The sequence below is a fragment of the Martes martes genome (assembly GCF_963455335.1).
Source record: "Martes martes genome assembly, chromosome: 1".
In the NCBI taxonomy this organism is placed as follows: domain Eukaryota; kingdom Metazoa; phylum Chordata; class Mammalia; order Carnivora; family Mustelidae; genus Martes; species Martes martes.
Genome location: NC_137888.1, coordinates 148,178,094 through 148,194,492, shown reverse-complemented (window position 1 = coordinate 148,194,492; position 16,399 = coordinate 148,178,094). Strand labels below are relative to the sequence as shown.

The 16,399-nt window shown below is 45.5% G+C and overlaps 1 protein-coding gene across 1 annotated transcript; it reads left to right on the top strand.

Moving 5' to 3' along the window:
- Window positions 1–723: 723 nt before the first annotated feature.
- Window positions 724–16,087, top strand: LOC308346293 (zinc finger protein 621; the record flags this gene model as incomplete). Its single annotated transcript, XM_080809109.1, has 5 exons — window positions 724–940; window positions 1,630–1,715; window positions 11,720–11,846; window positions 12,406–12,510; window positions 14,284–16,087. The coding sequence occupies 5 exons, from the start codon at window positions 724–726 to the stop codon at window positions 15,342–15,344; spliced, it is 1,596 nt and encodes a 531-aa protein (XP_080665235.1). The 3' UTR covers window positions 15,345–16,087.
- Window positions 16,088–16,399: the final 312 nt, after the last annotated feature.

Sequence of the window (16,399 nt, the reverse complement as noted above, 5' to 3'; positions counted from 1 at the left end):
ATGTGGGACTCCATCCTGGTACCCCGGGATCATGACTCCAGCCGAAGGAAGTTGCCTAACTGAACCACCCAGGTGCCCTGAAAAACGTAGTTTTAATGTTAATTGTTTTAACTTCACACAGCCAAATCTGCAGGAGAGACTTAAGGGATTATCCAGATCTTTATTTATGGAAGGTATGATTTTTTTTTTTTCCGGTCAGTGTTGACATTGTATTTAAATGCCAGTTACTGGGTGGAAAAATAGCTCTAAACTACTGATTTGTTGGTAAGTTTATCGGGAAAATCTTAAACGGAAGACATGTAAGGCAATACAGAACAAGATCGTCTAACATAGGACATGTCCTATATATACAGGATGCCTGGCAACTTTAGTCACCATGCTTTTGGTAGCTAAATGAGTCTGACCGAAAAGGCACCTCCACACGTGCAGGTCCTAGAGAGGGAGAGGGCTTCACACGGGTGGATAGAAAACTTCGTTTTCCTAAGGGCGGCCCCAGCTTGGGACCCAGGGAGTGTCCTTGGCTTGGGCCTCCAAGAGGTGAAACACCGGGAGTCATTCTCCCCACAGTAGCACAGCCCGAGTGACGCTCCGAGTAAAGGCGACCGACCGCTGATGGGCATCGAGTTAAGCCGGGTCCCACATGGGTCTAGAGGGGGTACCTGAGCCTATACGTCCCGGACCCCACCAGGACGCAACTGCCACAGCCGGGGGAGGAACCAGCCAATGACCACGCCTGCAGCGTCCCGCCTGCAACCCCGCCTCTTCCGCGCGGCCGGCCGAGTCACGTGGGCCGGGCCGCGGAGACCACAGAGATGGGTTGCCTCCGCGCGGCCTAGAGGGGCGTTGGGCGCTCTTGCTCGCTTCCGCATCCGCTTACCTCTACTAGCTTTTTGGTGTTCTGAGAGGGAGAGCGTGGGCTCCAGCGAGTTCTACGTGCAAGGTCCGCCCGGCGTCGGCTTCCTCGTCTTCCCTGGCGGCTCGTCAGCGCCCCCCTCCCCTGAACTCGGGCCCAGGGTGGGCTCACCCCCTCCCCTGACTCCGGGCTCCGGCGCCTGGGCCTCGCAGAAGCTGCCCGAGGTGGCCGTGCGGCCTTACAGCCCTGGTCCTGTCCCCCGCCCTCCGCCGAGGCGTGATCCCCTTTTCTGTCCTCAGGAACTTGGCTCAGCAGCTTCCCGCGCCCACTACTGACGTTTCTGCTTGGGGTCTCTGAGTCCCTGGGAGGAGATCCCGGTCGGGTCTCCGGTCAGCATCATGAGTATTTTACTGTTAATACGCATTTTGCCGTCTCTGTTCCTCCTTTCCATTGACAACTTTTTTGGGTCAACGTCTTGGTTCCTGTAAGCGCGTTTTTAGGTTTGTTCAGACCCAACATTGTAGGGATAGGATTTGTCTTGGATCTCTCAGTCGCTGCGTGTGAATGGGCTCAGGAACGCTCTTGGACTGAGCAGGTGATGAGGATTGTCCTGAGGACCAGGCAGAGCAGTTCATGAGGTTGTTAGGGCCATCAGCCGCAGGGCGGGTCTGAGAAGTTTCTTACCAGTGCTGGAAATGAGGAGACTGGGAAGGCTATAGGCGGCTGTGGGTGTTGTAGGTCAGGGTGCATTGCACTCATGGCTCTTCTTCTCTTAGCTCCTAAGGTTTTTGCTTTTCCAAATCAAGAAGACAGTGCACGAAGCCAGGGGACATCAGCCATGCTCCAAACATCTTGGCCTCAGGTGAGCTGAGCTTCCTTTCAGTCTTTTAAAATTAAGTTAGCTATCAGGTAATCAGGAAAAGACCAAGAAGGCCTGACTTGGCCATCCTCCGATTTCCCCCTTAAGTTTATCCCCACAGCCAGGGCTCTAAATAGTGGTGGAGGAGATAAGTTGTCTGTATGAGAGTGATGAGTGATGAGTGTGGATGTGTAGGGTTAAGTGGGAAAAGAGGCACCCAAGCGAAGAAATTCTCCCTGAATGTGGAAATCCAAATCATGTTCTTTGTATAAAATTTGCCTACTGAGATCAGAGAAATTCTTTTTTTTTTTTTTTTAAGATTTTATTTATTTATTTGACAGAGAGATCACAAGTAGGCAGAGAGGCAGGCATAGAGAGAGAGGGGGAAGCAGGCTCCCTGCTGAGCAGAGAGCCTGATTCGGGGCTGGATCCCAGGACCCTGGGATCATGACCTGAGCCGAAGACAGAGGCTTTAACCCACTTTAACCCACTGAGCACCCAGGCACCCCAAGATCAGAGAAGTTCTGTATTGAAGACATTGTTCCACAAATTGCAGATGTATCTCAGGGAGACCAGCATTGTTCTTTCCCTATGCACTTTGTAAGTGATGGGTACACAGTACTGGATAATGTAGACAAGTCTCCTTTTCTCATGAAAGGCACCTTTAGCAAAGTAGATAGTTTATAAACCAACTAGTAAGTTAATTACACGTTGCTAAAGTACAGTGCTCAGAAGTGTGGTCCCCATGTGGGCAGCATCCGCATCACCTGGCAGGTCTTTAGAATTGCAAATTCTTGGGTTCCACCCTAGACCCAGAATCAGACTGGGGAGTCCAGGAATTTGTTGTAACAAGCTCTTCAGGTGATTTTTTAAAAAAAATATTTATTTATTTGAGAGAGAGAGAGAGAGCACGAGCAGGGGGAAGGGCAGAGGGAGAAGCAGATCCCCCCTGGTGAGCAGGGAGCCTGCCATGGGCCGAGATCCCAGGAGCCCAGAACTATGACTTGAGCTGGAAGGCAGATCCCTAACTGACTGAGCCACCCAGGTGCTGCTGTTCAGATGATTCTTATGCCTGTTCCTTTGCAAATCTGAGAAGACTTGAAGCTCCCTCTCAAGGTAGTGGTCAGGAAAGCCCTCATAGAGGTAGTAACATGGGGTTGAGATCCCAAGAATGAGCTAGAAACAGTTTTGGGAATCGCTGAAGAGAGAGCTAAAAAAGAGCTTTCCGGAGAGAAAGATGTCAAATGCAGAGGCCCAACAGTTGGGGAAATAGGGCGAGGTCAGGGAAAGTAGTTCACTGTGTGGTGGGAGAAGTAGGCACATGTCTTGTACGACCCTGTCAAGACTTTGATTTCTATTCCGAGTTCATTGGGAAGGCACTGAAGGATTATTAAGCATGGTAGGTGACATGGTTGGATATATGTATTTTTTTTTAAAGATTTTTATTTATTTATCTGACAGAGAGAGACAGAATAAGCAGGAGGAGTGGCAAGCAGAGGGAGAGGGAGAAGCAGGCTCCTGCTGAACAAGGAGCCAGATGCAGGCTCCATCCCAGGACACTGGGATCATGACCTGGGCCCCAGGCAGCCACTTAACCAACTGAGACACCCAGGCACCCTGTTGGGTATTAAAAAGATTTTCCAGCAGACTTTGTCTGACTTAGTTGGTAGAGCATGTGACTGTTGATCTCAGCGTCATGAGCTCAAGTCTCATGGCCCATGTTGAGTGTAGAGATTAAGAAAAAAAGATTTCTTTTTAAAAAACGATTTTTCCAGCCCTGGTGGTGCATTAGTTGTAGAAGGGTTTGAGTCAGTTAGAAGCATATTGTAGTCCAGATAAGAGATAAATATTGTCCTTTTTTTTTTTTTTTCCTTAAAAAAAAATAGGCTTTATTTTCAGGGAAGTTTTGGGTTCATAACAAAATGGGATAGAAAGCACAGAGAGTTTCCATATACACCCTGCCTCCATACATGCATAGCCTTCCCCGTTATCTTTTTATTTTTTAAGTTTTTGTTTATTTATTAAGTAAACTACCCCCAACATGGGGCTCAAACTCATGAATCTGAGATAAAGAGTCACATGTTCTATGGACTGAGCCAGCTAAGCACCCCTAAAAATTTTTTTAAGTTTGGGTGTTGTTGACACACAGTGTTACATTAGTTGAAGTGTAACAGTGATTTGATAAGTTTATACATCATGCTGCTGTCACCACAAGCATGTTTACCATCTTTCACACTGTAATGCTATTATAGTGTCACTCATTATCTTCCTTGTACTGTACCTTTTATTCCTATGATTTATTATTTGCTCATTTCATAACTGGAAGCCTGTGTCTCCCTCTCCCCTTCACCCATGTTGCTCATCGTCCCCCACTCCCTGTAGCCATCAGTTCTCTTATTTACAGATCTGATTCTGCTTTTTGTTTATTCATTTTTTTTAAGATTCCACATATGAATGAAATTATATGGCATTTGTCTTTTTCAGTCTGACTTAATTCATTAGTATCAATACCCTGTAGGTCCATCCATGTTGTTACAAATGACAATCTCTGGGCGCCTGGGTGGGTCAGTCAGTTAAGTGTCTGCCTTTGGCTCAGGTAATGATCCCAGGGTCCTAGGATTAAGCCCTGCATCAATCCTTGCTCAATGGGGAGCCTGCTTCTCCTGTTCTGTCTGCCCCTCCCTCTGCTTGTGCTTAAGTTCACTCTCGCTCACTCCCTCTCAAATAAAATCTTAAAAAAACAAAAAACAAATGACATAATCTCATCCTTTTTTATGTCTGCAAAATATTTCAGTGTCTGTGTGTGTGTATGTGTGTGTATCTCACATCTTCCTTATCCGTTTGTCTATTGATGGACACTTAGGTTGAATCCATATTGTGGCTATTTAAATAATGCTGCATTAAACATAAGGACACATGTATCTTTTTGAATTAGTGTTTCTGTTTTCTTTGGGTAAATACCCAGTAGTGGAATTATTGGATCACATGGTACTCTTGTCTTTAATATTTTCAGGAACTTCTATGACGTTTTACACAGTGGCTGCACCAGTTTACATTCCCTCACACAGTGTGCATGTGTTCCCTTTTCTCCACATCCTCACCCACACTTGTTATTGTCTTTTTGATTTTAGCCCTTCTGGTAGGTGAGAGGTGCTTCCTCATTGTGGTTTTGCATTTCCTTGATGGTGAGTGATGTTTATCACTGTAGGTCTTTGGAGAAATGACTATTCAAGTGCTCTGCCCATTTTTTAATCAGATTTTTTGTTTGTTTTTTGGTGTTGAGTTGTGTTAGTTCTTTTATGTATTTTGGATATTAAGTCCTTATTGGATATATTATTCGTAAATATCTTGTCCCATTCAACAGATTGACTTTTTGTTTTGTTGGTGGTTTCCTTTGCTGTGCAAAAGCTTTTTACTTTGGTGTAGTCCCAGTAGTTTATTTTTGCTTTTGTTTCCCTTGCCTTAGATGACACATCTAGAAAAATGTTGCTGTGGCTAATATCAGAGAAATTACTGTCTGTGTTCTCTCCAAGGATTTTTATGGTTTCAGGTCTCACTTTTATTATTTATTTATTTATTTAAAGATTTTATTTATTTATTTAACAGGGAGAGACAGTGAGAGAGGGAACACAAGCAGGGGGAGTGGGAGAGGGAGAAAGAAGCAAGCTTCCCGCTGAGCAGGGAGCCTGATGTGGGGCTCGATACCAGGACCCTGGGATCATGACCTGAGCTGAAGGCCGAAGCTTAACGATTGAGCCACCCAGGTGCCCCTGAGGTCTCACTTTTAGGTATTTAATCCACTTTGAGTTTGTTTTTGTGTGTGGTGTAAGAAAGTGGTCCAGTTCCAGTCTTTTGCAGGTAGCTGTCCAGCACCATTTATTGAAGAGACTGTCTTTTCCCCAGTGTATATTCTTGCCTCCTTTGCCACAGATTAATCGGCCATATAAGTGTGGATTTATTTCTGGACTCTATTTATTCCACTGATCTGTGTGTCTATTTTGTGCCAGTACCATACTGTTTTGATACTACAATTTAGTAGTCTACCTTGAAATCTGGATTTGTGATACCTCCAGTTTTGTTTTTCCTTCTCAAGATTGCTTTGGCTATTTTTAGCCTTTCCTATAATCAACAACCCTCACCGGAGTGCTACTTTTGTTACAGTTGATGAACCTACACTGACAAATCACAATCACCCAAAGTCCTTGGTTTATAGCAGGGTTCACTCTTGGTGTTGAGCATTCTGTGGGTTACAAATATATAAGGACATGTATCCATCATTACAGTATCATACGGAGTATTATTATAGTATCATACAGGGTATTTCCATGGTCTTAAAAATCCTCTGTGTTGTACCTGTTCATCCCTATCTTCTTAGTTTTGTTACGTAGTTAGAATCATACAGTATGTGGATTTTTCAGATTGGTTTCTTTTACTTGATTATATGTGTTTAAGTTTCCTGTATGACTCCTCAAGGCTTGAGAGTGAATTATTTTTAGTACTGAATAACATTCCATAGTCTGGATGTACCACAGTTTATTCATTCCCCTCTATTGAAGGACATCTTGGTTGCTTCCATGTTTTGGAAATTATGAATAAAACTGTTAGAAACATCTGTGTGCAGGTTTTTATATGTATATAAGTTTTCAGCTTGTTTGGGAAGATACCAAGGAGCATGATTTTTGGATCATATGGTAGGAGTATGTTTAGTTTTGTAAGAAACTACCAAACTGCCTTCTAGAGTGGCTGTGCCATTTTGCATTCCTGTCTGCAATAAATGAGATTTCCTGTTGCTCCACATCCTCACCGGCATTTGGTATTTTCAGTGTTCTAGTTTTGGCCATTCTAGTGGTACCTCAGTGTTTTAATGTATGTTTTCCTGTTGATGTATGATGTATTTTCATATACCTGTGTGCCATCTGTACATCTGCTTCGTGAGGTGTCGCTTCTGGTCTTTTGCACATGTTTTAATGGGGTTGTTACTTTTGAGATTAAAGAGTGCTGTGTATATTTTGGTTAAGTCCTTTATCAAATAGGCCTTTTCAACTATTTTTTCCCTGTGGTGGCTTGTTTTCTCATTAAAAAAAAAAAAAAAGGATTTTATTTATTTGTCAGAGAGTGAGAGAGAGCACATGCTTGTGCACAAGCAAGGGAAATGTCAGGCTGAGGGAGAAGCAGACTCTTGGCTGAGCAGGGAGCCCAATATGGGACTTGATCCCAGAACCCTGGGATCATGACCTGAGCCGGAAGCAGACGCTTAACTGACTAAGCCACCCAGGCTCCCCTTCTCATTTTCTTATATCCTATTTTTTTCCTTTCAGTTTTATTTATTTATTTATTTATTTTAAAGATTTTATTTATTTAGTTGACAGAGAGAGAGTACAAGCAGCGGGAGCAGAGGGAGAGGGAGAAGCAGGCTCCTTGCTGAAAAAGGGGCTGGATGTGGGCTCCATCCCCAGCACCCTGGGATCATGACCCAAGCCAAGTTGAAGGCATACGCTTAATCGACTGAGCCATCCAGCCACCCTTTTTCAGTTTTTAAAAGGAAAATGTATTTGACAAGTTTCACTTAGTGCAAGACACCTATAAGGAAATCACAATACAGTGAAAGATTTAAATGAAGGCCTCAGAATTTCATACAGACACCCAAGACCAAAATCCCAAAGTCTCTCCAATTTTCCCTATTAACTTTATTTTATTATTATTATTTTTAAAGATTTTTATTTCTTCATTTGAGAGAGAGTGGGAGCGAGAGAGAGATCACAGAGCGAGAGGGAGAAGCAGACTCGCCACTGAGCAGGGAACCTGATGCTGGGCTCCATCTTAGGACCCTGGGATCATGACCTGAGCTGAAGGTGGACGCTTAGCTGACTGAGCCACCCACGCACCCCTGAAGTATTGGCCTTTCAGTGTATGGTTTAATTCCTGCTCATCTTTTCTTTCAAAACTTCTTTTCTTCAAAACGTTTTAGGTAGTCCTCCATACTTACTTTTCAGGTGACACTGTTATTATTATTACTATTACTACTACTATTATTATTATTATTTACTTTTAAGATTTTACCTATTTGTCAGAGAGAGAGAGAGCACAAGCAGGGGGAATGGGCAGGCAGAGAGGGAGAAGCAGGCTCTCTGATGAGCAAGGAGCTCGGTGTGGGACTCAATCCCAGGACCCTGGGATCATGACCTGAGCTGAAAGGAGATGCTTAACCAACTGAGCCACCCAGGGGTCCCTATTATTATTATTTTTAGAAGTAACCTCTGTATCCAGTGTGGGACTTGAACTCATAATCCTGAGATCAAAAGTCCCATGCTCTATGGACTGAGCCAGCCAGGTGCCCCTTAGATGACTTTAAATGATACCTTTTCTCTGCACAGATGTCATTGACTTTTTAGGTGGGAGCATGGGTTTTATTGAATTCTTAGGCACAGTTGGCTATAATTGTTTATAAATTTGATTCTTCCCATTAGAAACACTGTTTCTCCTTTATTTCCATTGTCTTCATCTTGGTCTTGCACGTTTTTGTTAGGTCTAGTCTTAGCTATTTGTATATGAATGGCATCTATTTTCTCCCATTTAATCTTTTTTTTTTTTTAAAGATTTTATTTTTATGTAATCCCTACACTCATCAGGGGCCCAGAACTTACAACCCTGAGAGTCACAAACTCTACCGACTGAGCCAGCCACCCCCACCCCCATTTTATCTTCTAATTGTTACAGTATTAGGAAAGCTAGTGATTCTGGTTTCCTTACCCTATATATAGCCAACTTAATGATTTATTTTTGTCAGTTCTAACTATTTTCCATTTATTCCCTTGGCTCTTGAGTATTTTTAGGCAGATAGTTACTTCATCTGCAAGCAAAGATGTTTAGGTTCATTTCCTGCATTTATGCTCCTTTTTTAGTCTTTTGCAGAAAGGAGGATCTCTGCTCTTGGTAAAGCACCAGCCATCAGTTTGAGTGGATATGCTCTGGCATTTCACTCAGGGAGGTATTTGCTGCTGTTTTCTGACCTTTTTCATAAGTTTAAAAAAATTTATGGTCAAATGATTTTTGACATTCATTTAGCAAATTTATATTAAGCATCTAGTATCTGTCAGGCACTGGACTGTGTGTTAGTGAACTGGTTATGAACAAAACAGGGTCCTTGCCTTATCAACCTATGTTCTGTTGGAGGCAGATCGTTAATGAACAATCTAATTTTTTGGATGATGAGAAAGGCGGTGGAGAAAAATAAGGTGAGGTACATAGGGACCATCATGGGAGAAAAAAAGGTATAGCCACAACCCAGCTACCTTAAAGCAGTAAGTTTTCCTTTTTCCAGACTCCGGAACCCTGGTGATATTTGGTGGCAGTGGGAGGGACTGTGGGGGAGGAAGAGATTGGGGTGGCAGACTGGGATGAGGAGTAGGAGATTGTGAGAGCAGCCCTGAAGATGAGAGGAAGTGAGGTCTGACTTGCTCTGAGTGGAGGTGAACTTTGGTTCGCCTGTGATCCTGTGGTTGGTGTCCTCGGTGTCTACTGTTGGGATTTTTTTTTGGCTCAGGTTATTTTTGGGGCCCTTTGGACCTTGTCATTGCCCAGTTTAAAGGCCAGCTCTTGCCTTGAGGAGTGTCCACATTTGTTCTTTTTCTTTCACTGTCTCCTTTTGAACTGGGTTCCCTAATTGTTGTTTTAAAAGGACACCTTTGGGGTGCCTGGGTGGCTCAGTCGGTTATGCGTCTGGTTTCGGCTCAGGTCGTGATCTTGGAGGTCATGATCTCAGGGTTATGAGATCAAGCCCCTCGTTGGGTGCCACGGTGAGTGTGGAGCCTGCTTAGGATTCTCTCTCTTCTTCTGTTTTCCCCTCCCCAGCCCCAATCCCCACTCACACTCTTGCTCTCTCTAAAAAAATAAAATAAGAGGGCACCCTCACAAGGACCTTAGTGTAGAGTGGCCATGGGCGTTGTGAATGCCAGCATTTATCCTTGGGATACATTTCTTCTGGGCTTCCTCCAAGAGCGGTTACAGTAGCCTTCCCTTCTCCCTGGCCCTGGTGCTGCCCTCAGCACAAGGCTGCTACCCCGAGAGACAGGGGCACACAGAGTTAGGGGCTTAGCTGAACCCCTCTTGGAAGGTGTTTTCATTTTTGGTGACTGGAAGAACAAGGCTGACTGCATAGGGTACTAAATATCTCCTCGGATGTGGACTCTGGGGGCGGGGGCATCAAGGTGAGAAGGCACAGAAATCATGAAACCTCCAATGTGAGAGTCTGGTTTCTGTGGTTTGTACTGTCCCGACTGTAGAAGCAGAGAAGGTATCCAGTGACACCATTAGGGATTGCTCTTGGGCGATTCAGAGTCTCTGGCTCCCAGGGTGGTGTGTGAGGCTTTGAAAGAGCTGAACCCCCCCCCCCCCACCAGTCTACACTCGGAGAGGGAGTCCCTGTGGCTTGGAGGGTACATGGTAAAGATGGATTGATGGGTGCTGTTGGTGGTTTGGAGTTTAAAAGATGGGACAGCACCAGGTAATGATGAGGATCAGGGGTGAGCCATGTTTTAGGGGAAGCTCGTGAGCCTGGTATGGGAGGCAGCTTGGTGTGTGGGAAGAGCCCAGGTTTGCTGTTTGATGGATCTGGGCTGAAATCCCAGCTCAACCAGTTCCTGTCTGTGTGGTCTTGGGCAAAGTAATTACTTTTTCTGAATCTTAGTTTCATCAGGTGAAAATGGGAATAGTAATTTCTACTTCATATATATGTTTTTTTTTTTTTAAAGATTTTATTTATTTATTTGACAGAGATCACAAGTAGGCAGAGAGGCAGGCAGAGAGAGAGGGGGGTAAGCCGGCTCCCTTCTGAGCAGAGAGCCCGACATGGGGCTTGATCCCAGGACCCTGAGATCATGACCTGAGCCGAAGGCAGAGGCTTTAACCCACTGAGCCACCCAGGTGCCCCTCATATATATGTTTTTAAGATTAAAGGAAATACAGGGGTGCCTGGGTGGCTCAGTCAGTTAAGTGTCTGACTCCTGATTTCAGCTCATATCATGATCTCAGGGTCTTGGGATTGAGATCTGTGTCGGGCTCTGTGCTTAGCAGAGAGTCAGCTTAAGATTCTCTTCCTCTCCCTCTGCCCTCCTGCTTGTTTGTGCTCGAATGCTCTTTGTTTCCCTCTTGTCCCTTTCTCTCTCAAATAAATAAATAAATCTTTAAAAAAAGATTAAATGAAATACATGTCCTAAAGGTATACTCGCCTAAGAGCTTAGTGCCTAGGGTCTTAATTAACAAGTATGAATTCCCTTCATGCTTGGGAACATGGATAGCTCCAGGGGGAGGCAGAGAGGGGCCCATCTTGGCAGGTGGGATGGAGCTCAAGACTGGGGGATGGATCTGTGTCCAGAGACAAAGCACTGCTAACTTTCTTTGAAGGTGGGTGATGCAGAGAAAAGACCAGAACAGGCAGGCTTCAGGTTTCCTTCAAGGGAGCATTCTGATAAGGTAAGAAAGAATGAAAAGAAATTTGAAGAATGCTGGAAATATCTTTAAGGAGTGGGTCCTCTGCACTGGTGGAATGTTGGGGAAGACCAAGGAGATGCTGGGTGCAGGGAACAAACAGGGTGTGCGTGTGTACTCTGGATGGGCAGAGACAGAGTGAGTGGCAGTAGCCTGCAGTGGCTGGTGTATAGAAAACAGGGTGACAGGACTGTGGTGCCCAAGAGGGCGGGAGGTACAGGAGGGACAGAGTCAGGAACATGGGGATTGATGCAGTGACCAGGCAGAGAGCCCCGGCTGCTAGGCTGTGAGAGGGAGATGACAGTTTGCGGCCTCAGAGCTGTGTACACAGAAGAGTGTTGGGGTTCTCCATTTGGAACATAGGCTGAGGGCTTGCCCCTTTGGGGTGCTAAGTGTTCTTCTCACTAGAGCAGACCTTCCAGGAGGCTCAGAGTTGCAGACCCTGGCAGGTCCACCTCTTCCCTGCAGTCAGCCTCTCTTCTGTCCTCACTGAGAGCCTTAGCAGGAGCCTGTTGTTTTAGGAGCCAGTGACCTTTGAGGACGTGGCCGTGTACTTCACCCAGAATCAGTGGGCCAACCTGGACCCCACACAGAGGGCTTTGTACCGGGAGGTGATGCTGGAGAATTATGCGAATGTGGCTTCACTGGGTAAGTACTCTCGCCCTGGTCCTTTGTGATAGTTTGACATCTTCCTAAGACGTTTTGGGGCTTCTAGAAGTTGTTAGGTTAGATGACCCCAGAGGTTAGTTCTGTAGTTGCCAGTCTCTGGAGATGCTGGCTGAGGAAATCCCTGATTCTCTCTGGTTTTGAAATTAGACTTCTCTACATCCTGGGAAGGGGCTGGTTCTGGGCCCTGAGGGAGAGGCTGCTTCCTGGTGCACTAGGTTCCTCCATGCTGCCAGTGTTCTGGAGATATGGGTCCTCCCCCCGTGGGAATCAATACCTATGCTCTTCCTGAGGGGATCTCTTCCTTTAGGTCAGGGTGAGACTGCAGTTTCTTCCCGAGGACAATGGCTATCTCCTTGGCCTTGCCTTGGAGCAAGTTCTTCCTCAGAACCCCTTGATAGCTCACTTGGTCTCCTGGGCATTTCATTCCATCCCTTCCTCCCTCCCTGTGTCAGCCTGTTGTGAGGTGGGCCTAGCGAGATCTCAGGAAAGCTCTGGAAGTCTTCCCTCAACTTGTTTTTCCTTTTTCTTGCTTGAGTAGCGTTTCCATTCCCCAAACCTGATCTGATCTCCCAGCTGGAGAGCGGTGAAGCGCCATGGGGCCCAGATCCCTGGGAAGCAGAGCTTTTGAGAGGCATCTGTCCAGGTGAGTAAGAGAACCTAGTGGTTTTTGGTTTTGCCTTCGGAGTTTATTAGAAGTGTTTCTTTTGCATAAGAGAAGCCGTTTATAAGGCAATACTCAGTGTACTCTCTGACCTCTGCCCAGTTCCAGCCCTGAGCCTGGGAAGACCAGTCCCCAGGAGTGTGTGGCCACTCAACTCCCACAGAAAAGCTCTGACCCAGTAGCTCTTAAACCACTTCTTTTCTCAACAGTGGAAATACTTAATTTTAAACCAGTTTTATGCAAAGAAGTGGGTTTCAGCTGTACTTTGAGGAAAGTGTGATTCTGTGGGTCAGACTGAGTTATTTGTGCCACAGCTTTGAATGTTGTTTTTAGGTCTTTAGCAATGAAATAAATGCCTTTAATTTGCCTTTTTAGTATTTAAGTCACCGACAAGTTCTATATGCCAGGATCCTTAGGTCTATATTATATTTGTCTTATATACAATTGTAGAGGGAGAGGCAGGGGCTGATGTCCCACCACTGCACCCAACACACACACAGAGACCCCAACACACACACACACACCAACACACACATGTGCACACATGAATACACATGTGCACACACCCAACACACAGTGTAAAATTTCCCTGAGACTGCTCACCAGTCCTGGGAGCTCTTGATTCCTTGGGTTTTCTTCCTTTTGGAGAAGGTTTCCATATATGCTGTGATTTTGTACATTGTAGTTCTTTTAGCAGAAATATGCCTGTGGCCTACAGCTCTCCAGTTCAGTTTGTGTTCTAGTTGATTTCCTGAAAGAATCTTTTATCCCAGAAGATTATGTGGAATGTTACTTATTTATTTATTTTAGGATTTATTTATTTTAGAGGGGCGCCTGGGTGGCTCAGTCGTCGAGCGTCTGCCTTCAGCTCAGGACATTATCCCAGCGTCCTGGGATCAAGCCCAATATTGGGCTCCCTGCTCGGCGGGAAGCATGCTTCTCCCTGTCCAGCTCCCCCATAGTTGTGTTCCCTCTCTCACTGTGTCTGTCTGTCATAAATAAAATCTTTAAAAAAACAATAATAATTAAGATTTATTTATTTTAGAGAGAGAATGAGAGGGAGAGAATCCTTAAGCAGACTCCATGCTGAGCACAGAGCCTGAGGCAGGGCTCGATCCCACAACCCAGAGATCAGACCTGAGCAGAAATCAAGAGTTGGACACTTTTAACCGACTGTGCCACCCAGGCGCCCCATGTGGAATATTTAAGAATAGAATCATTGGGCCATTATTTGGAGTTTAGGATGGTTTTCTGGCTTGCAGGTGGGGACGTTGAAGTGAAGTGTTTTTGAGTTTGGTTTGCAGCTTGCAAGACCCCTGCTAATGTGAGAGCTTCCTGACTCTTCTCCCCAAGTGCGTGAATTTCCTTCCCTTTTTGGGGTCTCTTTCTCGCTCTCTCAAAAATTTTCCATTTCTTGCTGATCCTCTTACCTCTCACATTTTTTTTTTCTCTTTTTCCCCCTTCTTGCCTTTTTTCCTTTCCATTCTGGAAGGTCTCATTGTGCTCCTTTCACTTGTCTTAGTCCACTTCCCAGCCTTCCTCATAGGAGGCACTTCCCGCTGTTTCCAGTGCCATCCGCCCTCCAGTTAGTAGATTATCATTTTTCTTTCTCTCTCTTATCCTCCTGTAGGGATGCCTGTAGCCACTTCCTGAGTGTGTTTTTCAAAATCAGATTCTGTAAGAGAAAACAGGAGCCCTGGATCCTGTTGCCCTCCCAGCTCAGTAACTCGGAACACTTGTGGTTTCTTTGGACAGGTGGTGAGTCCTGGATCAAGGAGGAGGAGCCAGCTGTAAAGCAGGAAGCCTCTGAGCAGGCAGAATTGCCCAGAACGCCCGGAGGAGGACTGCTCAGAAACGTCTCCCAGCACTTTGACTTTAAAAGCAAGGCGACATGGCAGACTTTCAGTCTGAATCCAAATCTGATACTTCGGGGTGGAATGAAGTTCTATGAATGTAAAAAATGTGGGAAAATCTTCAGATACAACTCAAAGCTGCTTCGGCACCAGATGAGTCACACTGGGGAGAAGCCCTTCAAATGTAAGGAGTGTGGTAAAGCTTTTAAGTCCAGCTATGACTGCATCATACACGAGAAGAACCACATTGGAGAAGGTCCCTACGAATGTAAGGAGTGCGGCAAAGGTTTGAGTTCCAACACGGCCTTGACTCAGCACGAGAGGATCCACACTGGAGAGAAGCCATACGAGTGTAAGGAGTGTGGGAAGGCCTTCCGAAGGAGCGCAGCCTATCTTCAGCATCAGAGACTGCACACCGGAGAGAAGCTCTATAAGTGCAAGGAATGTTGGAAAGCTTTTGGGTGTAGGTCACTTTTTATTGTCCATCAGAGGATTCATACAGGGGAGAAGCCCTACCAGTGCAAGGAGTGTGGCAAAGCCTTTACTCAGAAGATAGCTTCCATCCAGCATCAGAGAGTGCACACCGGCGAGAAGCCCTATGAGTGCAAGGTGTGTGGGAAAGCATTCAAATGGTATGGCAGCTTCGTTCAGCACCAGAAATTGCACCCAGTGGAAAAGAAGCCTGCCAAGGTTCTTGGGCCATCCCTGATGAGTCCCCCGTGTGCCTCTTCAGCCTTCTCTGCCGTTCCCGTCCAGGGCCTGTGCTCTGCTCCCACTGTGGCCGTGCCTTCACTGACCTTTCCACATGCTGTGCTCATTCCTACCTCCAGGCCTTTGTTCATGCTGCTGCCCGCACCTGGAATGCCTTCTTCACCTGTCCAAATAGTGCGTGTCTTCCAGGGCCTTCCTTCCACTGTGAAGCCGTTGCCAGTTATTCTGGCCCCTTCCCCTCACACCTCATGAAGTTTATCTCAGCACTCTTCTGGCTCTTGGGCCCAGCAGACCTTCAGCTTCACTTGAGTTTCATTTGTATATGGGGTGTTTTTTTTTTTTTTTTAACTTTACATGCATTAAAATTGTTTCAGCATAAACTCCATTATAATCTATGTTGGATGGAAAGACTGTGTTTCTGTATTTTCTTCCAGGTAGAAAGTGAAACTACCTGACTTTTGCACTGGTCTCTTTCAGGCTTGAACAGTAATGGCTGTATCTGCCCTGTGGGGGCGGGGGTGTTGGAAGTGCTGGCAGGACACTTGGTTGCATTTGAGTGTCTGGGAGTGAGGCTGCCCCTGTGCTGGGCCATTGTGGTTAGAGCCAAGTGGCTTGGGGGAAGCAGATGAGGGCGCAGGAACCGGGGGTGGGATGGGGGGCCGGGGAAGCACAGGAATCCCCTTCTAGCCACAGACTCAGAAATTAATGCAGCTTGTTCAGTGGGCTAAGGCGGTCGGTCCATCAACACAATCGAAGTCATGTTGCCTTTGGCATGGATCACTGGGGATCTCCTATGTCTATGCAAAAGATCATGTGAAATAACCAGTGAAAACCTAATGTGTGCAGTGATCACAATCATTTATGTGATTGATAGCAATCATGTCTGTAAACACAAAGTGTGTTTTGTGTTTTTTCTTTAGTTTTGCTCTTGATGTCTAGATGTTTCTCTTTAACTTTGTTTCCTAAGTAAATACACACCAAAGTACTCATCTTTGTTCCACATGTTGTGTACATTTTTCTCCGTGGCGTTCTGTTGGCAAGCATTGGCTTCTGCATTTTATGTTCTTCAGATAGCATGAACTGCAAATATGAATTTGGCGAATTATGAAAGAAATAGTGTCAGTGTAAAGCCAGCTTGGGGGAAATCTGAATAAGTCTCCTAAAGTATTTTTTAGGAACAGAGGAAGCTGTGTGGTGGATCAGTAGCTAAACTTCTGTGCTAGGTCAGTGAAGTGGAATTTTGGATTGCTCTTAGTTTTGACCTTGATGGGGATCTTTTACAGCTCCGTGGAGGACTATGTGAAGCA